At 47.2% G+C, this 24,952-nt stretch overlaps 7 protein-coding genes across 11 annotated transcripts; 3 read left to right on the top strand and 4 right to left on the bottom strand.

The window, feature by feature from the left end:
- Positions 1-788: 788 nt before the first annotated feature.
- Positions 789-3,564, bottom strand: nudE (Nuclear distribution protein nudE). Of its 2 annotated transcripts, none has more exons than XM_033384376.1 (6): positions 3,429-3,564; positions 3,208-3,361; positions 2,854-3,127; positions 2,527-2,790; positions 2,030-2,121; positions 789-1,401 (listed from the first exon to the last, which is right to left on the bottom strand). In XM_033384376.1, the coding sequence occupies exons 1-6, from the start codon at positions 3,506-3,508 to the stop codon at positions 1,273-1,275; spliced, it is 993 nt and encodes a 330-aa protein (XP_033240267.1). In that variant the 5' UTR covers positions 3,509-3,564; the 3' UTR covers positions 789-1,272. The 2 variants fall into 2 exon arrangements, with proteins under 2 accessions (XP_033240267.1, XP_033240266.1); XM_033384375.1 differs by lacking the exon at positions 789-1,401 and adding an exon at positions 1,484-1,867.
- On the bottom strand, positions 3,550-4,873 carry LOC4813586 (uncharacterized). The gene is made up of 2 exons (XM_033384377.1): positions 4,154-4,873; positions 3,550-3,729 (listed from the first exon to the last, which is right to left on the bottom strand). The coding sequence occupies exon 1, from the start codon at positions 4,792-4,794 to the stop codon at positions 4,360-4,362; it is 435 nt and encodes a 144-aa protein (XP_033240268.1). The 5' UTR covers positions 4,795-4,873; the 3' UTR covers positions 3,550-3,729; positions 4,154-4,359.
- Positions 4,874-4,985: 112 nt separating this feature from the next.
- Positions 4,986-8,620, top strand: LOC4813276 (type 1 phosphatidylinositol 4,5-bisphosphate 4-phosphatase). 4 transcript variants are annotated; one of them, XM_015187597.2, is made up of 6 exons: positions 4,986-5,127; positions 5,461-5,725; positions 6,857-7,038; positions 7,101-7,310; positions 7,381-7,545; positions 7,616-8,620. In XM_015187597.2, exons 2-6 carry the CDS (start codon positions 5,599-5,601, stop codon positions 7,730-7,732), a joined length of 801 nt encoding a protein of 266 aa, XP_015043083.1. In that variant the 5' UTR covers positions 4,986-5,127; positions 5,461-5,598; the 3' UTR covers positions 7,733-8,620. The 4 variants fall into 4 exon arrangements, with proteins under 4 accessions (XP_015043083.1, XP_015043082.1, XP_015043084.1 ...); XM_015187596.2 differs by lacking the exon at positions 4,986-5,127 and adding an exon at positions 5,199-5,303; XM_015187598.2 differs by lacking the exon at positions 4,986-5,127 and adding an exon at positions 5,315-5,330.
- Positions 8,621-8,893: 273 nt separating this feature from the next.
- LOC4813140 (uncharacterized) lies at positions 8,894-9,913 on the top strand. Its single transcript, XM_001353680.4, has 3 exons — positions 8,894-9,433; positions 9,493-9,629; positions 9,682-9,913. Exons 1-3 carry the CDS (start codon positions 9,362-9,364, stop codon positions 9,824-9,826), a joined length of 354 nt encoding a protein of 117 aa, XP_001353716.1. The 5' UTR covers positions 8,894-9,361; the 3' UTR covers positions 9,827-9,913.
- On the bottom strand, positions 9,904-13,958 carry CalpB (Calpain-B). Its single transcript, XM_001353681.4, has 2 exons — positions 12,524-13,958; positions 9,904-12,459 (listed from the first exon to the last, which is right to left on the bottom strand). Exons 1-2 carry the CDS (start codon positions 13,755-13,757, stop codon positions 10,898-10,900), a joined length of 2,796 nt encoding a protein of 931 aa, XP_001353717.2. The 5' UTR covers positions 13,758-13,958; the 3' UTR covers positions 9,904-10,897.
- Positions 13,959-14,499: 541 nt separating this feature from the next.
- Positions 14,500-18,647, top strand: Taf2 (TATA-box binding protein associated factor 2). The gene is made up of 6 exons (XM_033384373.1): positions 14,500-14,666; positions 14,730-14,784; positions 14,840-16,605; positions 16,662-17,074; positions 17,125-17,335; positions 17,391-18,647. The coding sequence occupies exons 1-6, from the start codon at positions 14,617-14,619 to the stop codon at positions 18,547-18,549; spliced, it is 3,654 nt and encodes a 1,217-aa protein (XP_033240264.1). The 5' UTR covers positions 14,500-14,616; the 3' UTR covers positions 18,550-18,647.
- Positions 18,648-18,750: 103 nt separating this feature from the next.
- Positions 18,751-24,588, bottom strand: LOC4812759 (mediator of RNA polymerase II transcription subunit 15). Its single transcript, XM_015187599.2, has 4 exons — positions 24,057-24,588; positions 23,472-23,764; positions 22,342-22,703; positions 18,751-20,901 (listed from the first exon to the last, which is right to left on the bottom strand). Exons 2-4 carry the CDS (start codon positions 23,506-23,508, stop codon positions 18,784-18,786), a joined length of 2,517 nt encoding a protein of 838 aa, XP_015043085.2. The 5' UTR covers positions 23,509-23,764; positions 24,057-24,588; the 3' UTR covers positions 18,751-18,783.
- Between the last annotated feature and the right edge of the window lie 364 nt (positions 24,589-24,952).

Genomic DNA, 24,952 nt, shown 5'->3' with positions numbered 1-24,952 from the left:
TTGCATCTGTTGTCTTCCCGCTAGTCGTCCGGCCCTCATCTCATCCGCAGCTCCGTTCTGCAGATTTCTCGACTCACTTAATACCAGCACTCGACGCTAACCCGTGCTTACTTATACAAACCACAGCACTTTTATTAGCTTACCACTGACGGACCTTCCCGCCAGCAAGGTCGGCAAAGGATGCCCACACTCCGCTCACAGTATAATTTCCTGGGGTAAAGCTGCGCCAACCCGCACCAAAAATGTGTACTAAAATACCAATGGGTTATTTCCCCTTCAAAAGCTTTCTCTCTCTCTCTATCTCGTGGGGCAGCTTTCGGTTGTGGGAGCGGGCGCATCCGGTTGGCCTTGGCATAGGTATTGACGCACCGCTCCGTCCACCTTGATATGAACCAAATTTAATTAATTACACATGAGCATGGTGGAACAAGGCAATTAAAACTTTTGACAACGTTGACATTGACATTGAAATGCGCTAAAGGGAAATGCATCTGGCCATGGAACTTCTATTAAAACTAATTAGAATCATCTTTATTTGTGTACATTAGCATGTTCGTTGGATTTGTGGTTTGTGTATTGTTATTTTTATACATTTGCTTTTAACAGATTTTTGCCCTTTTACACATTTATATTCGCTCGTAAATATAAACAGAAAATAGCTCTGGGATAGATATAACTATAGTATAAGATAATTAATGTTTCGGCGACACAGCCAGGAACCAGAAGCAGCCGGGATGCTACCACAAGCAACGAAGCCGTGTCTAGTCAGAAGGGGGTTGTGGTTTGTCTTTTTTCCTAAACGCTACGAGTATTTGTTGTTTCGGGTTTTTTTGTTATCGTTGTCCACATGAAGCATAATACTTGGACAGAGCTTCTTATTCTTCGTGGGCCTGTGGGGATACCTTTCATCTTTCATCATCTTATTATCTAAACACATTGTATGCCTTCGCGTGGAACACCAACTCAAAGAGGGAACCGAACCGGACCTAGCTTAAGTATACTGTTTATTCTTAATTCGTACTAAGGCATTCTATAGGTTGATGGGCTTGAAAAGACAACATCAGTTGTTGTGTAATTTCGAATTTTTACAAGTCAAGTTATGTGAAATAAATAATAAACGAAGCGGCGGCAGCGGGTAAAAAATAATTGCCAACGATAACATTAACGTAACGTAAACGTAAAGCCAACTGAACAATATATTTCCCACTAAACTCTGGACTGGAGGTGGATGGTGATATTCATCGGTGATTGTGATGCTGATGGTGGCTGGGACTATTCCGCATCGAGCGAGAGGCAGGCCAGACCAGCCATTCCTGGATGGTTCGGCTGTTGGGAGGATCTTTGGCGCGGCTGCATGGGCGGTGCATGCTCGCGATATGTCTTCAGCTTCGTCTCCATCGCCTGCAAGACAACAGAATGGGCAGAGTGTTAGCCAATGTGGGACAATCACCAAGCAATTACAGTAACAACAAAACAAAAGATGTCCGTAAGGTAAAAAAAATAGTTTGTATTTATTAACCAAAGCAATTAATAAATGCAAGCGTCGAGCACTTAAAAGTAGCCTTAAATTCGATGCGCAATGTCAGAGCGGTAGCTCTGCGTCCGTAGAGTTGCGCATGCGTTCGGCAAAGCGTTTGAAAATGTTTGTGCCTAGGTTCAGACTGCTAGAGCTGCTGCTCGAACAGCCGCCATCGCTGACTGGCGTGGTCTGGGCGCTTGTCACAACGGAGCCGCTGCTGCCGCCAAAGGCACGACGAAACAGGCTCGAGTCGCTGGCCGATGGCGGCGGCGGCGACTGAAGCGTGGACGGGCGCTCGCAAATGCAGCGAAACTTTTCGCATTCAGGACATAACAAGGCCTTATCCCACTAAAAACATATGGAAAAACATTTAAACCAGGCGGGGAAAGAGTGCAGAGGATGGAAATAATAGAACAGAAAATGGAGAAGACTCTAAGGGCATGCTATATTAGTGTGATGTGTGATAGTGGTTGATATCAGTTATTGGTATTTGGTTTTGGAGGGACTTACGTTTAGTTTTCTTAACATGTCGGCCACAATGTTGAGCGCCGTTGTGCGGGAGCTGGCATTCATGGAATTGCCATTGATAAGGTTCTCGGGATCTGCAAGAGGAAGCACACATACACAGCAGGTTAGTTAATAGTAATACAGCGGTTCGGTTAGTTGGTCAACTAGGAGCTACAGACGCACACAAAACGCACAATTTGCCTACAAGAAATGTCTCAAACTTTCGTTACATTTGATTGGAGTCTTAATTTTAATTATTTACTATACAATTACAAATAAAAAAGGAACTTAAACGTGCTAACAAAATAAACAAAATGTGTTTTTGTGTACGATTGGTAAATAAAAATGAAACAATAAATTATAATGAAATGGAACATAAAACGATAATCACAATTAAATGCAAAATGGAAGGCGTAACTATTTCATAAGCTTGATATGGCGACTCGATTTGGATAACTTGAAGACGCGTTTGGTACGCTTTAAGGAAAGAAGTATCTTACTTTTAAGCGAATTTTGCTGATTATATTCGTTTTTATTGTTAACTAAACTGCCGTTGAGAGCGCTAACACTGACGCTGGTGACTTTTGTAGCAGCGGTGTTGTCGACATGTGGCGGCGTCACATCGCCGTTGGCCAAAATGCCATTAGGTAAAGAGGCGGATGAGTTCATGGTGCTGTTGGCAGCGGTGGTGCCTACTGCTGCGGTGTTGCTCGTGCCATTCGCTGGCGTGTAGCGTGTCTTCACATTGAGCTCTTGTTTGAGATCTGTAACAGATGGAAATGTAGTCCAGAGCCTGCAGTCTGTCTGCGTTATGCCTCTCGTCTTACCTCGCGTCTCATCCATTAGCCGTTGCAGCTTCTCTTGCAGCAGACCCTTTTCATCCACCTCCAACTCGAGCAGAGCATTCTTCTCATATGCTTGATCCAACATCTTTTCAAAGTTCTCTATGCTTTCGTTGAGTATGCGGTGGGCACGCTCCAGGTCGTCGTTTTTCTGCTCCAGTTGCCGCAGGTATACCTTCATGGAGTCGCGCTCCTTTTTCACTGTGTCTAACTGCTTCTCCATATTGGACATATCAATGCAGTTTGAGTCCAGCTTCAGCTGCGTAAAGTGAATATTATTATTAAGGGTTGTGGAGTCTGCAGGATACAATCGCCATCATACATTCAGTTATACTTTACCTTAAGGGAATCGTTTTCTTTCTCAAACATATTAAGCCTGGCTCTGAGATCTTTGATAATACTCTGTTTTTGCTCCAGAGTGGCGTCCATTTCTATTTCCATTTCGCGTGACTGTTCGACAAACTCATCGTACTCCTGTTTCACGTCTGTCCATCTGTAATCGGTGGACATGTAATTGATTAATGTGGCTCTTACCGTGGACTAAATATGGATGTACTTACTCTTTATGGTATTGTTTGGAGCGTTCTTTCCAATATCTGCACTCATCCTCGACGCTGTTGAACATTGGTGGGGCGTCCATATCTCCTGATTTGTCTGCGGATTTTATGGTGTGTACTTGACGGTGGCCAAAATCGGCTTGCAAATTCGTTCGTTCGAATACTTTTTACTTAAAAATTCTAATCAATACTAGGGCTATGGTTGGTCTAAGAGGGGAACATGTTTTGCAGCTAATTCCTTTTTAATTCATCTGATTAAAAATGCCAGAACACAGTTGTTGAATTTGAAGTCGGATGAAATGATCTGTAGGCAAACGGGAAAAATGTGAAAAATCAATTAGGAACAGGTGTTCTCGACGTTTTCGCTACCGCTGTGGCTCTGGCTACGACTGGCGCTGTGCTGTTTTAGTTGTTGGCTGGTGCCCTAAATGGCAGGCAGATAAACGTAAACGAACGAACCATGCTTTGCCCTCCACTAAACAAACATTTTGAGCGTCGCTGTGTCTGTTGACGTCGGCGCCCAGCAGTAGCAGCAGCAACAGCAGCCGTGGGTACAACAGCAACAACAATAGCAACAGCATCAAGCAAAGCTACGACGAAGTTTCCAATACAACAACGCGCAGTGTGAAAATGAAATCATCAAAGATTTTGGGAGGCCATTTAAGCCGTTGTTCGGGCAGCATTTAATGATATCTTATATCCTATGGCAGCTGAGAGGCTTTACTTACACTTTGCACTTAATTTTCCTACGTTTAATTTGTTTTATTTACATAAAATCGTGTAAATAGTTATGCTCGTAAAAATTGACCACTACTCCAAAATGCACCAACCAACCCTGGGCCTGAATCAGTGTTGTGCAACGCACGACACACCTTATTTGCCAGCCCTGCGCGCACATTTCAGTTTCAAATGTGGTGGTTTCCTTTTGCGTTGCTTATTCTTTGTATATTTTCTTTTTTGGTCGTTTTTTACGTTTGTATTGCTTTTTGATAAAGTCCAAATCAGTTTTTCCCAGTGGACGACCAACAAATTTAATTGATTTGTTCGCCGGTTCTTCGTTGCTCGTGTCAGATATGTGGAACTCGGATTCCGAACTGTCCTCAATGATGTGAGCGGGGCCTAATGTTATATCCCGGGCAGAGCTTGAATATCCCGAAATGGAAGCAGACTGATCCCCCACAACACGCATGGGTAGAGCTTGATAGTGGTAGGAAAAGCTGCGCACGGATCTGCGACGTAGTTTCCCGTATCTACTATTTTCGATGTCACCGGAGCTGCTGGTCTCATCGCTGTTGCTGTTCACTGTTTCATTAAGTTGTTCTGTGTCTTTGCAGTGAATTATGTTTGATTTATTAATATTTTCGGCCATTTGATTTATCAACGTGCCGCAGCCAGAGTTGTTTTGGTTCCGATCTGAGCTGGTGACGAACTAGTTTTTTGGTTATTGCATTTACCTTCTATATAATAATGCATTCCATACAGGGCAATGAGCCATTACTTGTAGGGTCTCTGTTTTGTTAGGCCATTAAGTACATATATTGATTATAATAAAAAAAAAAACACAATTCTGGGGACTGTTTTGTGTGCACCAGGGCTACAGAAAATGAATTCCTTTATGCAGCCCTGCTCCGTGAGTGCTGCCAGATCAAAAGACGAGTGTGGCCAGATCGAGTCGACAGCAGTGCATTTTCAACAAAATAAGGTAAAATATAGCAGGAATATGGCCAACAATTATTAAACAATTAGACAAATTAAACGACTTTCGACTATAACAAATGTAATCGTTGCACCCGCCCTATGTGGGTAGTGCAGTAAAGGTGCCGACAATTGATTATTGCGGCGCATGCCGAAGAGGGAGGATATTCAACAGAAACGAGTGTAAAAACCGAGGAAAACGAAAAACAAGTGACTGCAATCAAACAAAGAACAAATTGTGCACTGCACTTTGGTGCTGTGGTATATTTATTGCCTGCCTTTAGAGAATATGTGCGATATGTGATACTTTAATAAGCCGTGTACTCTTGTTTTTTTCCAGTTGTGGCGTTGCGTTACAGAAAAGAGTCAGCAACAACAAATACAACAGCGAGAACGGCAATTTGTGTCCAGCAGTAACGGGAGTTGTTCTTGTCACACGAAGAAAAAGTGCACCCTTCAGGAATCTCGATAATCCAGCATGGCCGACCCCGAAAGGCAGAGCTTGATCAACAAGGATGAATCGATCATGTACACCTCGTCCGCTGCCGTCGACGAGGGTGCCGAGAATCCTGGGAGCAGCACAGCCGCAGTCCCCAATGAGGATGGTGCGTACAAATGATTATTGACCCTGTGTAGGCCGCGAAGTACATTCAACTTGGTGTAAAATCCCCCCACAACCCGCATGTATCGATGTACTATACGGGTCTATTGGCGTGCGGGCTGTGTCGGTGCCGGTGTCGCTGTGCTCCGCTTCGCATTTGAAACCCAACAAGTGTGCGCTCTACTTATCCGCAACTGTGATTTGAAGTTGTCGCCGAAGCCTCCCAGTCTTGCATTTCATAGATTTTTCACACTTCCCCCAACTGAGTCATGGCCCTAGCCCACCGTGTCTATTAACGTAGACGTAGACGTGGGCGTGGGCGTGGGCGTGGGTATTGGTATCTGGTAGCATTTATTAGTAACACGACGCCAAAGCGCAGCCACTACTTTTGTTATTGTTTATGCTCCCCGTATCAGCAGAAAGCAGCGTTTCTCTACAGCTGTTTAATCAACATCGATTCGCGGGCAACAGCTTCGGGGGGCGCACTCCAGGCAGAAGCCAAATTTATGACTCATCGTCACTTGCGCCGCCTTATCGCTGAGCACAGCAAAACAGAAGAGACACAGCCCTGCCTCAGTTTTGTTGTACGCCAAGGAACCTGATCATTGGCTCATTGAGCGCCCCATTCATATCATTAAAGTCTCGACTCTCTTTTGCATACTCTTTTAAACGCGTTCAATTACGACTTGGTTGCATGGATGCGCTCACAAGTATTCTGCATTCCATAGATCCCGGGGAAAACGAGTATTCATAATTTGACTTTGATTTTTGTTTATTTTCTCGCTTTGTATAAGTTCGAACTTGTTTGAGCCACCCAATGGCTCATCCCAAGAGTCTAGGATGGGCTAGTGATTGCGGACAGGAGCTTTGCATTCATAGCACCAAAACATTGACCCATTTGTCTTTATCGCATCTTCCTCAACCTACACACTATCAAAAGACCAGTTCTCTCTTGCTCTGAGGCTGGGACTGGGGCTGGGGCTGGGGCTGACTGCAATGAAAGCAGAAAATGTAGCAGTTTAGCCTATAGGCCTCTGCTGGCGAGATGTATTTATTTTACACAAAAGGTCTAGGCTTTGTACGAGTATATATAAATGTTAATTTGCTGATCTTTTGGGTTTCATTGGAATCGCAGGCAATGGAGCACCGACTGCAGTGCCTTGTATTGGACCCGATGAGCTGCCACCGCCCTATCAGCAGAGTAGCAACACTGGAGGGGTGCCAATGGTCACCTGTCGCGTGTGTCAGCACATGATTGACATTACCACGAAGAGGGAGCAGCATGTGGTCAAGTGCACCCATTGCAATGAGGCGACTGTAAGTGACTAATAATTATTGAATGGATTAGTTAAGGTAATCGCTTACGCTATTGATCACAGCCCATTAGGAACGCTCCGCCGGGCAAGAAGTACGTACGCTGCCCGTGCAATTGTCTGTTAATCTGCAAGAGCTCTTCGCAGCGCATCGCTTGTCCCCGACCCAATTGCAAGCGAATCATTAACTTGGCCCCAAGTCCCGTCACCCCACCCGTGCCAACCATGCCGGGCATGTGTCGCGTCATCTGTGGTCACTGTTCGGACACGTTTTTGGTAAGCTGACAAGCAGCAATATCTCACATATCAGAGAGTAATGCCTATCCTATAATGTTTCTACCTGCAGTTTAACACCTATCACAATGCCCTGGCTCGCTGTCCGCATTGCAGAAAGGTCTCCTCGGTGGGTTCGCGCTTCGCCAACAGCCGCGGCGTTATGTTTGCCATTGTGGCGTTGCTGTTCCTTGTGGCGGGCATTGCCGTGACCATAGGCACAATCTCGTATGCATCGGTAAGTAAACCGTCCCAGAATTCAAGTCAGGCGACTCTTTACATAAACTTAAATCTTTGTTTGTTGACAGGCTCACGGCGGCATGTATATTCTCTATGTGGCATTGTTTGTAATCGCGGTGAGCATGTTGGCCCGATCCGCGTACTATTTCCGCCTTAAAGTGAGCGCCATTGATGGGCCCATGTAAGAGTCGCGTTGCGGTGCAAGAACAGAAGTGCATTGTTTTATTTTGATATATGTATATACATATATATATATTATGCATATATATCATTCCTTTTGATATTAAATGTAACCCGCAATCTAAACAAACAGCCAATAGCAGACGAAACAATGAACATTTCCCCAGGAACAGCATCAGCAGAAGCAGCAGTCCACAATCCCAGCCTCAAAAGGATTCTAAATGTTGAACAAATTTAATGAAAAGCTAGCTAAATTATTCGAGACGAAGCCAGCCCCCATATAAAGTGATTTCTAAAACCATATTTTTAGGACATTAAGACCCGTAACTAACTACACACTAATGAATATACTAAAAGCGAAATATTTCCAAAGTAAAAGTCAAGTGCTAAAGGGAAACCCAGAACAGAACTGTAGGCAGTCATTAGCTAGTAGATCATTGGAACAAAAACAATCTTTTAAACTCGTAAAGCTCACTTTTTATAGTTCTCGCTACTAAAGCTGTTCTCGCTACTCAGTTTTTAAAGATTTCGCTACTTCTCAAGCGTTTTTTTTTTGTGTACAGATGTGTTTTTTCAGTGTACATTTTTTTTCCTTTTCTGTTTTGTGCCTGTCCCCAGCAATTATTTGTTTCGGTATTTATTATCTAGAAATCATAAAACAAACGAAGCGCTTTGATCTATTTGTTGCCTCTTCTGCTAAGAATTTATCCAAAGCACTTTTTCTCGGTTTACGATAAATCAGAAGCAAAGAGTACTCTTTTTTTTGTTTTTAGGCCTAAAGATACTGCTAATGAAGGTACATGCAAACACCTACACCACACACCCCCACATTTATATACATACATAAATATAATTATAATAAACGAAACATAAATCTTCTTGGAAAAAAAAAATACAAAACAAAAAGAACAAGCAACGCAACGTGCAGCAACAACAATTTAGACAGCAAAATGCTAAACTGCGAAATTATATATATATTATATACGATTATATGATAAAAAGGAACGGTTTACTTTTGAAAAACAACATTTATATTTAGTACATTATTAATTAGCGTACATACACTGTAAATAAAATGAAATAAAACACACAAAAAAAAATCGAAATGTTAGTCGGGACCATATAGGAACCATTGCTTTCAAAAAGAGACTTCGACTATTATACTTTAATCCGGATCTCAATCTGTGACTCAACATTGACTCTCCGGCACTCCGACTACAAGTCTCCGTTCTCTGACTGACGCCACAGACCAGAGAGGGACCCATGGCCCAGGCTCCATCTTTGTGCTGCAGCACGTGATCACCGACCCACCCTATGGGATTGCCAATGTCAGTAGACAGCAAGAGGCGCCGAAACCTATGCACCATGTCCAGCGGATTGTGCAGCACCTCCAAAATAATCACCATTGAAACACATTTCCATGGCAACAGAGATATTATAACACAAGTACGCACGCTCTCGCTGGAGCGTTGTTTATCAAAAAAACAAACGAAAAATTGAAATATGTACACTCGTAAATGTGAATCTAGTACACTCACATTGACTTTTCGCTATCTGCCTTAAGGGACAAAAATCTCTCACAAATAGACTTGTATGCTAGTACTTTGAATTCGTTCTTTCCACCCAAATTAACCATGGCTGATGACGATGATAAACCCAAGAAGCATACCCTGGACACGCTATTTATAGTGTACTGCAACTATAAGGTATACCCCAATTATATATTTTGTATTTTTTGGCTTTCTGCATTACTATTGTGACGCAGGTTATTTCAACGGAGCTGGAGAACGAGGAGTTTGACTGCATTCTTCTCTCGCAAATCGATGCCTGGATAGAGCAGGCCAAGCTAATGCCTAATCCCATAACTCGAACACAGACTGGTCTCCTCTACATGCGCTATAAGTACGTATCCCCCACTCAATAATGGTATCCATCTTATGGAGGTCTCTCCTAGGAAGTGGCGGTTGGAGTTCGAGGACTTTGTTGAGCTGCTTACGCAATTGGCCTCCGAAAACGACCTGGTCTTTGACGAGTTCAAGCAGCTCCTAGTCGAAGCTGGTCCTCCGACCGGTGCCACCGATATCGTCATGGTCAAGTAGTTGTAATCGCAAATCTGCAGTTTATTTAAAAAAACATCAGCACACAACAACATCATTTAAAGACAATAACAATAAGATTACAAACAATATTTTTGGGTATTCTTTTCGTTAGTTTGTTCGCAAGTTTCCAAAGGCTTAGCCTCTTTCGAAGTTAGTTTTACATTTATCAAAAATATTACACATAGAAAAAAGTTTACATTCGATAGTTTGACATTTTGAGATTTCTAATCGGATCATTAATACAACTTTTCTGATGATTTCATTGATTAAATTTAACGATACTGGGCTTTGCTTATTCTCTTTAGGATTACAATGATTCGATGAGTAATTGAGTCGCTTCGTATTGCGCTCTCCAAACACTTCCCAACTTTTATTCAAGTATGTACATACATACATACGTAGTAACAAAAAGGGAGCATTGTTCGTCTCAGTTTATTACCTGAACAAACACGGCGGTTGTCGGTTCAGAGATTACAATATTAGAACAGATAAAAAATGTACATATATGGATTTTATATGTAGTATATATTGACTTAATTATAGAATATTTAATGGCTGTACGAGGATCTCGTAGCGTATGTAATGGATTAGTAATGCACATTTCAGTTTCAGTTTGTACTGGCAAATTTCCGGCTTTAAATGAGGTGCATAAAATGCCTAGAAGAATTTTGTATGTTTACTCTTAGTCATCCCTCCAGCAGACGTATTAAAAGCGCTCTATAAAGCGTCTAGTATATACAGTTTTTAATATATGAACGACTGTCTGTGTTGTATACAAAGCACCATTGGGTTTTGTGGCGTTTATCGTGTATCGCCACCTAGAGCTATTCCAAGGTCACTTCAATTACCGCACATTATTTCCGGTTTTGGTCGATTGATAAGATTCATTAGTTGGCATGGTGTATGACTGTATCTCAATCTGCAGGTTGTACAAGTAACGTCATGGTTCTGTAATTTCTCATGCAGCATCATGTGTAGAATGTGGATTAAGTAAATGTGGCACTTAGGATTAGATTAGTATCAATTGAAAGCGATTGTATTTGCAACTATTGTGGCCTGGCCTCCATTTGTCTATGAGTATATGGTGCGCTCGAGCCAATCGTCCAGGTTGAAGAAGGCCGTATCGGAATTGTCCGTGTCCCGTTCGCGGAACATCTCGATGAAGGTCCTCACTTTGATGGCACACATCAGGAAGTCATCGAACGGTATCTGTCCCTCATGGGAGCCGTAGCGATGCGCCAAGGCATTGAGTAGCCGGTTGTTCAGATGATAGCCAGCCGAATTGAGGGCTCCGCGCAAATGGAAGCCATCGATGCTGCCGGTACGCCGGGTGTCGTACAGCTTGAAGACGGCCCGCCACTTGGCAATGTCCGTCAGCAGAGCCTCGAACTCATCGAAACCCAGGCGGCCAGAGCGATCCTTGTCCAGCATGGCCACCATTGAGCGCACAGCATCCTTGGAGAAGCCATCAGTGCCCATCATAACATCGCGCATTGAGTGGTCCAGAATGCGCTTAAGCTCCTGCCAGTCCACCTCCTCGTCGCTTCCGGCCACGCTGTCGAAGAGGCGTCGCAGGGCGATGCGCTGAGGATCATCCTCTTCCTTGGGGGTGGGTGGCGGCAAAGCGGGAGCAATGCGATCGTCTGTATCTCCGAAGCCGACCTCATCGTCATTCTCCTCCATGTTATTCATTGTCTCGGAGAAGACGCGAATGATAAACTCTCCCTCCTCGTTCGGGTCGAAGGTCGAGGGCACGATCAGATAGTGTCCAGGCGGCAGCTTGAAGCGGGCGCACACCTCTCGCGTGTTGATGAAATGCGGAGAACGTGCCACCGAGGCGCGATACTTGAAGAAGTTCAGAGCCTGCGGCTTCACCTGAAGGTCGCGGTCCGTGAGATGGTAGATGGCAAAGCCAATGGTGAGGCAGTCGATGCCCACTTTGCGCTTGCTGCGACGATTCTTCTGCATCAGGGCCACAATGACTGTGCACTTACCGTCGTCATCCTCGTCGTCGGGATCCTCTAGCGAAATTACGTACTGCGGATTGTGCCAGAACGTCTCCAAGAAGTTGCGGCATCCGCCGGCCGTCACTCCCGAGGTCCATTCGCCCTCAAACATCGACATCTCCCACTTCCGGCGCGAACTGTTTTGTTGATCTTCCGTCAGCGAGTCCGGGTTTAAGTTGCAGATCTCCACACGATCAAAGTGATTCAGGAAATCCTGGAAGGACATCCAAAACTCGCCGTCGCGATCAAAGTTCAGACCAATCTCTTCCTTTACATGCTCTGGAATGAAACGCCACTCGGGCGAACTGTCACTCCACGGACCGCTCCACTCAGCGTCGTTGCCCCATGGATTCCTCATTCGGATCATTGGCATTTTGCCCTGGCGATTCGGCGTCGATATATCCATGAGGCAGACTTTGGTGATGGAGTACGCGTGTCCACGAATCAAACCCTCGCGTGTCTCGGCCTCCAGGACATGCGGATCCGGCTCCAGGGAGCAGCCCATCATCGAGCCACGTTCGGCGGCCTTCATCATGATGCTGAATAGATTTGGTGGAGCCTCCTTGATGTCGTACCATTCGGTAACGCCGCCGGTGAAGTCCTCCATTGCCTCGCAAGTGGTGCCACCTAGAAGTAGATAGTTTTGATGAAATAAATCCATACAACAGGGAGTTCTATGACTAGATGTTACCCTTGAGAGCCTCGTAGGAGCCATGTAGCTTGGCGTAGGCCTTCTCTAACAGGGCACTCCAGAATTCGTTCCTCTCCGTGGAGTGCATGTAGATCAGCTCGCCGTTGTAGGTAGGCAAGCGATCATCGATGACCACCTCCACCCATTTGCCGTACTGCCAAAACTTGAAGTGGAATATGCCGGCATAGTTTTCCTGGAAGCTCTGGTCCGGTGGGATGACGCGGAAAAACAACGTGGAGTCCTGAGTGAGATTCGCCGCAGCGGCCAAAAGCCAGCAATCTCCAAGCTCGCCCTGCTGGACGTCGAATCGTGAGTAGCCCTCTACAAAGAACTGGGGATCGCCCACAATGTCGCCCGGGCGAAGCCATTCAATGTAGCGATCGGGACGCTTGGAGAACATTAAGGAGGCATTGTTGGCCGGGAAGTCGGGATCCTCGAACATCGTCCCATTGATCACGCAGGAATCGCGGAGCGAGGCAAAGTCATCGCCTCGAATGCTTGTCTGCCGGGTGCTGGTAGCCTTGCGGCCCATCCAGAACATATTCTGATTCTCCGGCACCTTGACGCTGGTGAAGCTCAGCTCGGCAATTCCCACAGACGGCTCCTCCTCTTGTGTGGGCGCACTGGCTGGTGGCGGCGCTGTCGGGTAAGGCAAGGATGGGAACCCGCCAGCCTGCTGGGGAGCTGGACTTGTTGGCAGGGGGACGTAAGGCATTGGCATGCTCGGAAATGCAGTATTCGCATTTGGATACGGTGCCAGTGGAGCGGATGGATACGGAAGTCCAGGTTGTGGCATGCTCGGGTACGGCATCGACGAGGGATATGGTGCCAGGGGCGCAGATGGATACGGCAACGATGAAGATGCAGACGGTAAACTGGGATACAGACCGGCTCCTGCATATGGCGCGGCACCTGGATATGGTGCGGCACCTGGATATGGCGCGGCACTTGCATACGGGGCCGATGGTCCAGGCGTTGGCATGCTCATCCCGACGCTCATTCCCGGGTACGAGGCATTCTGTGAGTGACTCGCCTGCTGCTTTACAACATATGGCATGCCACCCACGGACTCGGATGAGGGGTATGGCAGCGAAGGGTAGAGCCCTGCCTTCGGCTTTGCGCTCTCCGAGTTCCCGCCGCTGACTTCATTCTTGCTGTAGCCCAAAGCTGCCAAATTGACAAGTCCAATGCCACTGGCATGATAATTCTTGGGGTAATTATCAATACCGTACATTATTTATTTTCAATGGATTCTCTGGTTTTTTCCTAATTATTTTATGCGTAGCACTCCTAGAAACCTACGAATTAGTGTCTCCAGGTGGTTAACTTCTCGTCGTCAAACTAAAACTGCTGACTCGGTTGGGAAATATACTTTTTGAATGGGGGAAAGATCCAAATTTAACTTTCTCGGTAAATGATTCATAATCTTTAACCCTTGAACAAACTGATTGTTTTTAACCGCGCAATTGTTGTTTTTCGCGGTTTTCCCCATATAGGTAACGAAGAGATATATAGTCCAATTAAGTGCAATTAATAAGGGCTAAGGACGCCATTTTATTTCAAAAAAATTTGATTTTTTGTATTATATATTTTATAAAATACGATAAAGTTTCGATGACGGACTTGATAAAATACATGAAACAGTATAAAGGTTAAACTGCACCTATTGGGCACCAATAGCATCCGAACGATTAACCCATTGTCGACCAGTGGGTATTTAGATACATACACGAATATTTTGAAACTTCAAGAATTTTAGCTCAGTTAAGTTGAAAGATATGGTGGTTGTTTTTGCAAGTAAAGAGGAAAGATGGGATGGATCTACAAGAAGAATTTACAAACATTTAAAACATTTTACGCGCTTTAGCTCAACCTGTTATCCTACTTAAATAAAGGGGGGTTAAGTGGGCTGAGTTCGTTTTTTCATCGGTATGATTTTAAAATGAGACGGTATATTTCGGTATATTTCTGAGGGTCGGGCCGTATATTTGGTCGATTGGTCTGCGATAGCGATAAGTCATAAGAATGCTGTGTTTTTAATAACAAACGAAAGTTTTTTTTTGTTTTCGGTTGGAATAAACTACGACTCTGCGATGGATGTGCAACCTGAGGTGCCTGAGGCACCGCTTCGCCCATTCAAATTATAAGTACCCTTTCAACGTTCCTCAAAATCAGCGTTTAATGTTTTTTCGTTCTACCGCAGCACGGCGCATCAGGTTGTGAGCCTCACGGGCATCAGTTTTGAGAGGCGCAATCTAATGGTAAGTACTAAACTTGCATTTATTTACAATATTTAATCAAATAATACGCTCATAGGGCATGGTGGAGCTGACCATAGTGCCGAACAGCGACAGCTTACGCCTTATTCGACTGAATGCCAAGCAGATGAGGATTTACAGTGTCGTCCTCAACGACGTGTGTCATGCCAAGTTCCATTACTTTGACCCCTTTATGAAAATTTGCGCAAAGGATCCCAAAACACGATCGCTCGAGCACTACCGCGAAGCACATTTGAACGCAGCCCAATTTACCGATCCGGATATAAACAATGGCGAGCTGTTTATTGAAGTGCCACCTGATGGATTTTCCCTCATTCAAGAGGGACGTGGCCTGCGCATAAGCATTGAGTTCTCATTGGAGAACCCCAAGAGCGGCGTGCACTTTGTCATTCCACGTGCGGACAAGGACGAGGAGAAGCTACTTAACTGCTCACACATGTTCACCAATTGCTATGAGAACTCCACTCGGTTGTGGTTTCCTTGCGTGGACAGCTTTGCCGATCCCTGCACTTGGAAACTGGAGTTCACGGTGGACAAGAATCTGACGGCTGTCTCGTGCGGAGAGCTGATAGAAGTCATAATGACGCCAGATTTGCGCAGGAAAACATTTCATTATACGGTGACAACGCCCGTGTGTGCTCCCAACATTGCCTTGGCTGTAGGCCCCTTCGAGATCTATGTCGATCCTCACATGCACGAGGTGACGCACTTCTGCCTGCCCGGAATGCTGCCCCTGCTGAAGAACACGGTGCGCTACTTGCACGAGGCGTTCGAGTTCTTCGAGGAGACCCTCTCCACTCGCTATCCCTTCTCCTGCTACAAACAGGTGTTTGTAGACGAGCTGGACACGGACATCAGTGCCTATGCGACGCTGAGCATAGCCTCAGTCAACCTTCTGCACTCCATAGCCATTATTGACCAGACGTACATCAGCCGCACATTCATGTCCCGCGCAGTGGCCGAACAATTCTTCGGCTGCTTCATCACCTCCCACCATTGGTCGGACACCTGGCTGGCGAAGGGAATAGCCGAGTACCTCTGTGGCCTGTATTCTCGCAAATGCTTTGGCAACAACGAGTACCGCGAGTGGGTGCAAACGGAACTGGCCCGAGTGGTCAAGTATGAGGAAAAGTACGGAGGCATCATTCTTGACTGTAGCCAGCCGCCCGCCCCATTGCCCGTGTCGAGCACAAATCCCTCGGCAGCTGCCAGCAAGCAGCAGGAGATTGTCCACTACTTTCCTATCAAGAGTCTCCACACGGTGTCGCCCAAGTATGTGGAGGCTATGCGTCGCAAGGCTCATCTTGTCATTCGGATGCTGGAGCACCGCATTGGACAGCAGCTACTCATACAGGTGTTCAACAAGCAGCTGGCCTTGGCGACGAATGCTGCCTCGACCAAAATCGGGGCTGGTCTCTGGTCCCAGCTGCTCATCTCCACCAATATCTTCATCAAAGCCATCTTCACTGTCACTGGCAAGGACATGTCCGTCTTTATGGATCAGTCGGTGCGCACTGGCGGCCATGCCAAGTTCTCCCTGTCCTCGGTATTCAATCGCAAGCGAAACACCATCGAGCTGGAGATTCGTCAGGACTTTGTCAATCATCGCGGGGTCAGGAAGTACAACGGTCCGTTGCTGGTTCAACTGCAGGAGCTGGATGGAACCTTTAAGCACACGCTGCAGATCGAGAACACTCTAGTCAAGGCGGATATTACCTGTCACTCGAAGAGCAGGCGAAACAAGAAAAAGAAGATTCCCCTCTCCACTGGCGAAGAGGTGGACATGGATCTCTCTGCCATGGAGTAAGTCTCAGCTAGATTTCCATACAATATGTATGCCTTATGCTTTGTGTATTTAGCGATTCGCCTGTGCTTTGGATACGCCTTGATCCGGAAATGATTCTGCTGCGGGACCTGATTATCGAGCAACCCGACTTTCAGTGGCAATACCAGCTGCGCCATGAGCGCGATGTTACGGCTCAGTTCCAGGCCATCCAGGCGCTCCAGCACTACCCGACAAATGCCACGCGACTTGCCCTCACCGACACCATTGAGAGCGATCGCTGCTTCTATAAGGTGCGGGTCCAGGCAGCGCACAGCCTTACCAAAGTTGCCAACCAGATGGTGGCCTCGTGGAGCGGTCCCCCCGCCATGCTGAATATATTCAGGAAGTTCTTTGGCTCCTTCAGTGCGCCACACATTATCAAGCTGAACAACTTTTCCAATTTTCAATTGTACTTTCTGCAAAAGGCGATTCCTGTGGCTATGGCAGGTGAGTATTGAGTCCTTCTTTGATCCTTAACTGATTCGGTTCCCTGGCAGGCCTGCGCACCTCGCATGGCATTTGTCCGCCAGAAGTGATGCGCTTTCTCTTCGATCTCTTCAAGTACAACGAGAACTCGCGCAATCACTACACGGATGCGTACTACAGAGCTGCTCTGGTGGAGGCGTTGGGCGAAACGCTGACACCCGTTGTCTCAGTGTCAATGCACGGTACACAGATCACCACCGACAGCCTGTCCACTGATGCCAAGTAAGAATCAATGCCACTCTTTAAAGATTCCATATAATTTTTTTATTCTCTTTAGGCTAGTGCTGGATGAGATGACTCGATTGCTGAACATGGAGAAGAGTCTGCCGTCGTATAAGTATGTCGTGTCCGTCTCCTGTTTGAAGGTCATTCGAAAGCTGCAAAAGTTTGGACATCTCCCGTCGCTGCCTAACTTCTACCACAGATATGCGGCATACGGTGTCTTTCTTGATCTGCGAATCGCTGCCATGGAATGCCTGGTGGACTTTGTGAAAGTTGATGGACGCAGCGAGGATCTGGACCATTTGATCAACCTGTTAGAGACTGATCCCGACCCGGCTGCACGGCATGCTTTGGCACAGCTGCTGATCGATAATCCACCCTTTACCCGTGAGATAAAAAAAAGCGCCTTGGACAACCCCAATCTGGTCGAACGCCTTTGGGAGAGAATAAACACCAAGGAGTATGGTAACACCAAACTGCGCTGCGATACCGTCGATCTATATTATGCGCTCTACGGCAGCAAGCGTCCCAACTGCCTTCAGGCCAGCGAGAATCAGAGCTTCTACAAAGACCTCCTCAAAGACGGTGCAAGCAGCGGACCTAGCTTTAAGAAGCACAGCGACTCCAAGCAATCCCAAGCGCTGACGGAGATAATGAAAACTGAGTCGCATGAACGGCATAAGCCCGCCATGGTCACCATCAAACGAACGGCCACAGAAGCGTTTGCGGTGGGCGATGAGATCATCAAGCTAGAGGTGGAGCATAGCGAGGTGGTGACAGTGGTAGACGATCCATCCCATACTCAGGCCTACGACAGTGAGACCAAAGTGAAAGCACTGCCAGCAGATGAAGGATCGGTTGACGGTCAAACGAGCAAGCGCATCAAGACGGAGATCTACGCCGAGGATGAAAATTCGATGACGGTACTCGACATGGCCGAGTCGACACGATACGAGAGCAGTTACGACGAAGGCAAGTTCAAGCCTAGCGATGGCCTCGTCAAGAAAAAAAAGAAGAAGGACAAGAAGAAGCACAAGCATAAACACAAACACAAGCACAGCAAGGACAAGGAGCGAGAGCGCAAAGACAAGGAAAAAGATAAACGCGATCCACAAATTTCCCGCCTGCAGACCAAGGAGACGGCCACTCCGGACACGCTCAGTTCGGCGGACAGCAGCAACAGTAACAGCAATTCGGGATTCGGCCCAAACTAAGTGAGGGACTCCGATCCCAAAAATCATAACCTTGAGTGTAAGAACAACTATTCTTGATCATGTTTGGAGTATCGAAAATAATATGTAATGTAATCGTCCTCGCGCTCTTTTGTTAGGTTTCCGTATTTTATTTTTTTTATAATTTAACATTGCGCAAGTGCTGAAACATTTTTACAATACTTATAAACTAGACAAGGACATTTTAACTAAAAAAAAAACAGGAAGCCGCTTGCCTCATTGAGCCTTCTGTGCTGTCTGCGGTCGCGCTTTCGCCTCTGGTGCGGCCGCCTTGGTCTCACTGCCCGCCACGGCCGTGTCCTGCTCATCTCTCGGACGTCGCTTCTGTAGGGCGTGGGCATGTGCATGCAGATGGGCTTGTTGTCCCTCGATGGGCTGCAAATAGGTGACGCTGCCACCGCCAATGCCCGTTGCCGTCTGCTGCTGTAGATCGCTGGCCGTGGGCGAGGAGATGATCTTCACCGACGGCTCCGAGGGGGCGGCCAACGAGCGATGATGGTGATGCTGCTGTTGCTGCTGTTGGGTGGCCAACTGGCGCGTGGCCAGTCGCATGAGGTGGGCATAGTCCACTGGAGGGTGATTGCGATACTCGGGATGATCCTTGACGTACTGCTCGTATGGGACGGGCACTGGCACTGGCACCGCCTTCACCGGGTATCCGGCATCGACCAGCGCCTGGAACTCGGCCTGGGTGAGGGGCTTTCCGTTAGGGGGCGGCAGATTCAGCTGCTTCACTTCGTCCAGCGTCCGCAACTTCTGGACCGGCGTGCCTGTGGGCGTAGCGCGGGATGGCGTCACGATTCCAGTGCCCTGCGAAACATAGATGCTGGACTGCGAAGGCGACGGCGAGGGATAGTCGGGCAGGGGAAGAGATGTGGGTGTCACTCCTAGGGTTCTCTGTGTATGCTTTATCGGATCCGGCGGACTGGGATAGAAGCTGGATGAAGCCGACTGCGGTGGCGGTGGTCCCTGACTGCGATCGTAGTCGGCATAGAGCAGAGCCTTCGAGGGTGCGGCTAGTTTATAGTGCTTGGAGCGAAGGTAGGGCTTTGGGTGGGGGGATGGCTTGGGACCGGCAGTGGGTGCCGCCTCCTGGTAGTAGTATTGCGAGGGCTGTGGTTGGTTGGCGGTCTGCGTAGGGTACACCACGGGTCCTAGCCTCTTGGGCTCTGAAAGGGGAGCGGCCTGAGTGGGATAGATGGGCGTGGGCTGCTGGTAGTTGCTGAACTTGAAGAGTGACGGGACGAAGGGCTGGTTGTTAGCGTCCAGCAGGGAGTTGGGGGTACTGGCCAGGTAGGCCTTGGGTTGGCGCAGAGCTGGATGCGAGGTGGGCGGCGGCGGATGCTGTAGGGGCAGCGGGTGGCGAGCCGATGGCTGCTGGTGGTTATAGGTCGGCTCATTACTGCTGTCGACATAGGCAAGGGCCGGTCCGGGCTTATTGGCAGCCAGCAGTTTCTCAATCTCACTTTCCAGCGAGGACTTGGCTAGCGGATGGTTGGGCAGGGTCTTGTAGCTGATCTGCGGTTGGTAGTAGGCAATCTGTGGGGGAAGACCGGAGATTAGTTGCTGCTGATGCGGTTGTCCCTGATGGTGGATGGGCTTGTGTAGATGACTGCGCTGGGCCTGCTGCTGCTGCTGCTGTTGCTGCTGTTGCTGCTGCTGGGCCACCTCCTCCTCCTCGAATTGCTGGGCCTGTGACAAGGGCAGATACTTGGGACCCCCTCGGGACTGGGATTGTGAATAGGCAGGCGACACAAGCTCCTGCTCGGCCACCAAACGATCGCGATAGCCGCCCAAGCCCAGAGACGGTTCCGCCTGCTGGAGCACCTTGTGGGTGGCCGCTGTGCTGTGGATGGACAATTGCTTGTGCTGCTGTTGTTGCGCCTGCTGCTGGGAATGCTGTTGCTGTTGCTGCTGCTGATGCTGCTGCTGTTGTTGACGCAGTTGCTCGTGGTAGGCTCTCGCCTGCAACTCTTCCTCCAGCAGTTTCAGGAACTGCTCCTCTGGTATGACCTGATATGGCTGCTGGGATTGGTGCTGGTGTTGATGCTGTTGGGGATGACCCTGCTGATGCTGGGGTGCGGGCAATGGTAGTGGTAGCTGGTAGGGACCCACTCCGGGATAGGGACGAGGGCGTTGCTGCAGCTGCGGCTGTGGCTGTGGCTGAATGGAAACGGCATAGCGCTGCTCCGCCTCCTGCTCCTGTTCCTCTTCAGCGACGGGTGTGGACGACTTCTTCGGGTTGCTGGCCGCACCCTTGCCTTGACCTGAGGCCCCCAGGGCCTTGGGCTGGTGATGGCGCATAATATCTTGCAGGTAGACATAATGCTGCACCTACAGTGGCAAGAAGAGAGAGAGATCGAGAGACGTGTAATTATGGATTTCCACTGTGGGCTGCTGTGGGTGTGTGAACAACCAACTTTCAGCCAGCGGCGGCCAATGTCAGCAGCTGTTTAATGTGGAGCCCACTGCCACCAATAACAACAACAACAGAGACTGCGGTGGCAGCCACATGGCAGGTGCTTCGCAGTCACAGACGTTGTGAGAATGGCGTGGCATCTAAAAAATATGTTTATATAACACTTGTGGCAAGAGTTTGGCAACGCCAACAACAACCGCAGCACCATGGCTAAATGCTGCAACAATCTGTGACCAACATAGGACACCAATAATTACACTGTGCAAAAAAAGGTTGTCATACATTTAACTTTGTCTGTGCGAATCATAAACAACTTTTGGATTAAATTTTCCCCCATGAAAAAAAAAACAAGGAGTTAAGCTTAAAATAGTTCGAATCTTTTTGAAACCTGCTGTACAGTGTTGCTAGCGTGTAATTCACATTATTGTGGCAAATATATTGTGCCGCACCGCCGGCAATTCAAGGCGCCACCACCACCACCACATTCAAGCCACAGAAAACTCAACTGGCGGAGCAGACCAAAAGTGGGGGTGATTATAACATTATGTCAACTTTCTTCCCACGACCACTCAAAGCTGCCGCGCCGCCATTGTTTCGCTGTCGCGAATGATGGAGCAGAAGAAACATAAGAAGAAGAAGAAGAAGAAGAGGAAGAAGAAGAAGCCACAGCAGAAGCAAAAGAAGTAGACGAAAAGGTGGAAATGGTTGCGGGTGGGAAATGGAAAGGGAATGGAATGGAATTCGTTATTTAACGCGTAATACAAAAAATAACATAATGTTGCAATTATGCATTTGTTACTGCGTTGCCTGTCGCCATGCCATGTCGTGACTTAGTTCTGCCGATTTCATTTATAATAATCATATTATTATTATTATTATATTTGCCAGGCCAGCGCATTTAATTTCTATACATTTTGTAATAGAAACATTGTCTTTGCCTAATTGTAATTGTCTTTGTCTATCGCAATTTGTTCCGAAAATAAACCTTTGGGCCACTGGGAGATATTGGTCAAGGTTTCTTGGCCTCGGCGAAAGGGAGAATTTGACAATTTATCTGGGGCTTGGGTCTTGGGGATTGTGACTGGGCGATTGGGGGACTGGGGGACTGGGACAAGCTGTGGCTTGATGTTGAGATGTTTACATCCGGCATTTTGCAAAGAATCGTGTAACTGCAACCGATTCCCAGTCACGATGCCAGGTCGTCCGATCTCCGATGTCTGATGTCTGATGGCCGCGGGGCCAAGCAGCGACATGATGAAACGCCCCTCGATTTGCAAAAAGCAAACAAACAAATGAACAGCGAAATCCCTCACAGCCAAAACCCCATCAATCAATCGATTGTGTTCCCCACTCACCTCTTGGCTCTGCTCCAGCAGTTGGGCGGCATGCGGCCGGGAGTTGGCCGCCGCAAAGTTCCGTAGCTGCGGCTCCTGGTGCCCCTCGTGCTGCTGATGCTGATGCGGGGCAATGGGTCGTATGATGAACTGATTCGGCTTCGTGCCGTAAATGGTCTCCTGCCCGTCCTCGGGATCGTCGGCTGCCGCTGGATCCGCACTGCGGTGATTGGGATAGAGGGGCGTCTCCTTGCTGCTCACCTGGCGCTTGTCCTTAGACGCCTCCGACTCCAGCGGCGTGGAGGCGGCGCTCTTGCTATCGCCGATGCTGCCGGTGCTGTCGCTCTTGGCGTTGGTTTCCAATGCCTGGGCGCAGAGGAGGCCTGTGTGGGAGGAGACAGAGGATAGGTAGGTGGAACAAGTGTGAATATCATGGAAATATTTAATATTATGGTTGATCTTTGACATTTACTGTGTTTTTAATGTGTATGTGGTTATGGATGTCATTAATTTCAAGATTAGACAATAGTTAAAGATACGAGTGATAATTTAGGTATAGTAGAGCATTAAGCATGTTTCTTTCTATTTATGTGTATCTCACGACAAGATTTATAGCAACCCGTTTATTCTTTATTCTATATATACATTTGCAGAATATTAATTTTGTAATCCTCCAAAGTTACCAGAACTTTCCATTGTTTGTCTTCAATCCTTATAAAAAAGCAGATAGTTTACTTATAAGGGAGGTTCATTAAAAGAATCTAATTCATTTTTATGAATAAACTTCAAAAATATTTCATTCCGTTGAAGAAATTGAGTGTCCCACACTGTCAAAAATATATGTCTTGAGCATTCTTGTACAACTTTCTTCAGGCCGTATAATCATAAGTTTAAAAAATAATTGTATAATTTCGATACAATTTGTACTTTTTACAGTAATAAAAAAACAAATGAAGTATTACGATTTGATAAGAAGTTTTCCTCAAGAACACTCAAGAAACTTTAATCCCTCTACGTATATATATATGTATGTACATGCCAACATTACTTATAGAATCCTTTAAGAATCTATTTCTATTATGCTCTAATGACAGGCAAGGGATATTTCGACTTCTACACCGATTCGTGGAAACGATCAATGGGGTACTCACCCAGCAAAAGTGTTAGGACCCATATTTGAATCCTCATGGTGTTGCAGCACTCCGACACAACTGCCACACCGCCAACAGCAACAACAAAAAAAAACAACAACAACAAAAAATAACAGGCCCTAGGCAATGCCAAAGAGACTAGTAATTGAATATCTGTATCTGGATCTGTCCGTTGGTTACTTTCACAGTCACTGGGGATATTTTGTCAGTTGTTGTTTTTCGGTTGTTTCCTTGTCAGGCAGTCAGGGGGTTACGATGGCTGCATCTGCTGCATCTGCATTGAGCATTGCCGGCTGCAACAAAAAACAAAAATAGAAAAACACGACACAGAGACGGCGATTATTATTTTTTTAGTTATATAATTGAAGATTCGACACAATCCAACATTGGCACCGAAACATTGCGAAACCGAAAGCGAAACTGAATTTGAATTTGCATCTGAATTGGAGTCTTGCGAGTAGTCTCAATCCAAAACTCAATTGGCACTCGTATCCCGTAATCCTTGGATGCGTCTTGCAACAGATTTTCTTTGGCGCGAATTTAGTAACGCTCCAAAGATGACGGATGGATGAATCGATGCTTTACCGTGTCTTTCCTGCAAGGAGAGTGAATCGAGTCGAGTCGAGTCTAGTCGGATGGGATTTAATGGATCGCGCGCGCTGCACGTTCAGCAACGAATCTTTGCCGTTGTGCGGCCAACACTTGTATTTATAAAACCCGTGGCCGAGACTCGTCTTGGCCGAGAGCCGAACCGAGTACTGCGGCCGACCTTTGCGGCTCGTCGTGCCGGGCCAGGCCAGATCAGCAAGCCAACCAGCCAGCCAGCCAGCCAGCCAGCCAGCCAGCCAACCATCCAGCACCAACACAAAGAGAAAGGTCTGTCTGCGGCCGCCACAACATCGTCTGCTGCTCCTCCACTTTGAATCGGAATCCGAAGCCGAGTCCAACTCCTATCCCAACTATCCGACTGCGTCTGCGATTCCGTTTTCAGGGGGCCAATTGAACGTTGACGGCTCTGTCGGTGGCTAACCGCTAGTTAACCGCCCGCCTAATGGCAAGGCTCGGGCATTTGACTGCCGCCTGGAAGCGCCCCAAAATGCTAACGTGACACTAAATTGCCCGCCCACCCTCTCTGCCACAGAGTATGACTCTGCACACACTCGTACGCCCAGAAGACGACGGCTGCCGGCCATGGCTATTTGGGCTGGTCGAGGCTAAAGGGCACTTTTATTTTGGCTTTGGTCTTACCTTTATCTGTGGCAGTGGCTGTGGCTATGGCTTTGGCTTCTAGTCGTATTGCCATTGCAAATTGGGCGCATTACTTTTAACAAGCGTTTTCGATTCGGATGCGAGTATCGATTTGCATTAGCATTGCATATTTAATATGCTTAAGCCCCAGCCCAGTCTTAGATCCAGCCCCTTTGAGCAAGTTCGCTGCTTAAGTCTTTCGTTTGACATTTGCAATTGCCGCACAGTGTGGC

The sequence above is a fragment of the Drosophila pseudoobscura genome, chromosome X, assembly GCF_009870125.1.
Source record: "Drosophila pseudoobscura strain MV-25-SWS-2005 chromosome X, UCI_Dpse_MV25, whole genome shotgun sequence".
NCBI lineage: Eukaryota > Metazoa > Arthropoda > Insecta > Diptera > Drosophilidae > Drosophila > Drosophila pseudoobscura.
This window is presented reverse-complemented; position numbering and strand designations above follow the sequence as displayed.

Excerpts from the sequence above, each read along its gene's own strand:
- LOC4812759 (XM_015187599.2), bottom strand. The coding sequence starts at position 23,508 with ATGAGGATTCAAATATGGGTCCTAACACTTTTGCTGG. Across the intron at positions 22,704-23,471 it reads GGTCCTAACACTTTTGCTGG|GCCTCCTCTGCGCCCAGGCA; the intron begins GTGAGTACCCCA and ends CCTCCCACACAG. Across the intron at positions 20,902-22,341 it reads TGCTGGAGCAGAGCCAAGAG|GTGCAGCATTATGTCTACCT; the intron begins GTGAGTGGGGAA and ends TTGCCACTGTAG.
- Taf2 (XM_033384373.1), top strand. The coding sequence starts at position 14,617 with ATGGATGTGCAACCTGAGGTGCCTGAGGCACCGCTTCGCCCATTCAAA. Across the intron at positions 14,785-14,839 it reads TTGAGAGGCGCAATCTAATG|GGCATGGTGGAGCTGACCAT; the intron begins GTAAGTACTAAA and ends ATACGCTCATAG. Across the intron at positions 17,336-17,390 it reads AGCCTGTCCACTGATGCCAA|GCTAGTGCTGGATGAGATGA; the intron begins GTAAGAATCAAT and ends TATTCTCTTTAG.
- LOC4813276 (XM_015187597.2), top strand. The coding sequence starts at position 5,599 with ATGGCCGACCCCGAAAGGCAGAGCTTGATCAACAAGGATGAATCGATC. Across the intron at positions 7,039-7,100 it reads CCCATTGCAATGAGGCGACT|CCCATTAGGAACGCTCCGCC; the intron begins GTAAGTGACTAA and ends TATTGATCACAG. Across the intron at positions 7,546-7,615 it reads GCACAATCTCGTATGCATCG|GCTCACGGCGGCATGTATAT; the intron begins GTAAGTAAACCG and ends GTTTGTTGACAG.
- LOC4813140 (XM_001353680.4), top strand. The coding sequence starts at position 9,362 with ATGGCTGATGACGATGATAAACCCAAGAAGCATACCCTGGACACGCTA. Across the intron at positions 9,434-9,492 it reads TAGTGTACTGCAACTATAAG|GTTATTTCAACGGAGCTGGA; the intron begins GTATACCCCAAT and ends ATTGTGACGCAG. Across the intron at positions 9,630-9,681 it reads CTCCTCTACATGCGCTATAA|GAAGTGGCGGTTGGAGTTCG; the intron begins GTACGTATCCCC and ends GGTCTCTCCTAG.
- nudE (XM_033384375.1), bottom strand. The coding sequence starts at position 3,508 with ATGGACGCCCCACCAATGTTCAACAGCGTCGAGGATGAGTGCAGATAT. Across the intron at positions 3,362-3,428 it reads TCCAAACAATACCATAAAGA|ATGGACAGACGTGAAACAGG; the intron begins GTAAGTACATCC and ends CACCGATTACAG. Across the intron at positions 1,868-2,029 it reads ACATGTTAAGAAAACTAAAC|TGGGATAAGGCCTTGTTATG; the intron begins GTAAGTCCCTCC and ends ATATGTTTTTAG.
- LOC4813586 (XM_033384377.1), bottom strand. The coding sequence starts at position 4,794 with ATGGCCGAAAATATTAATAAATCAAACATAATTCACTGCAAAGACACA.
- CalpB (XM_001353681.4), bottom strand. The coding sequence starts at position 13,757 with ATGTACGGTATTGATAATTACCCCAAGAATTATCATGCCAGTGGCATT. Across the intron at positions 12,460-12,523 it reads CTCCTACGAGGCTCTCAAGG|GTGGCACCACTTGCGAGGCA; the intron begins GTAACATCTAGT and ends ATCTACTTCTAG.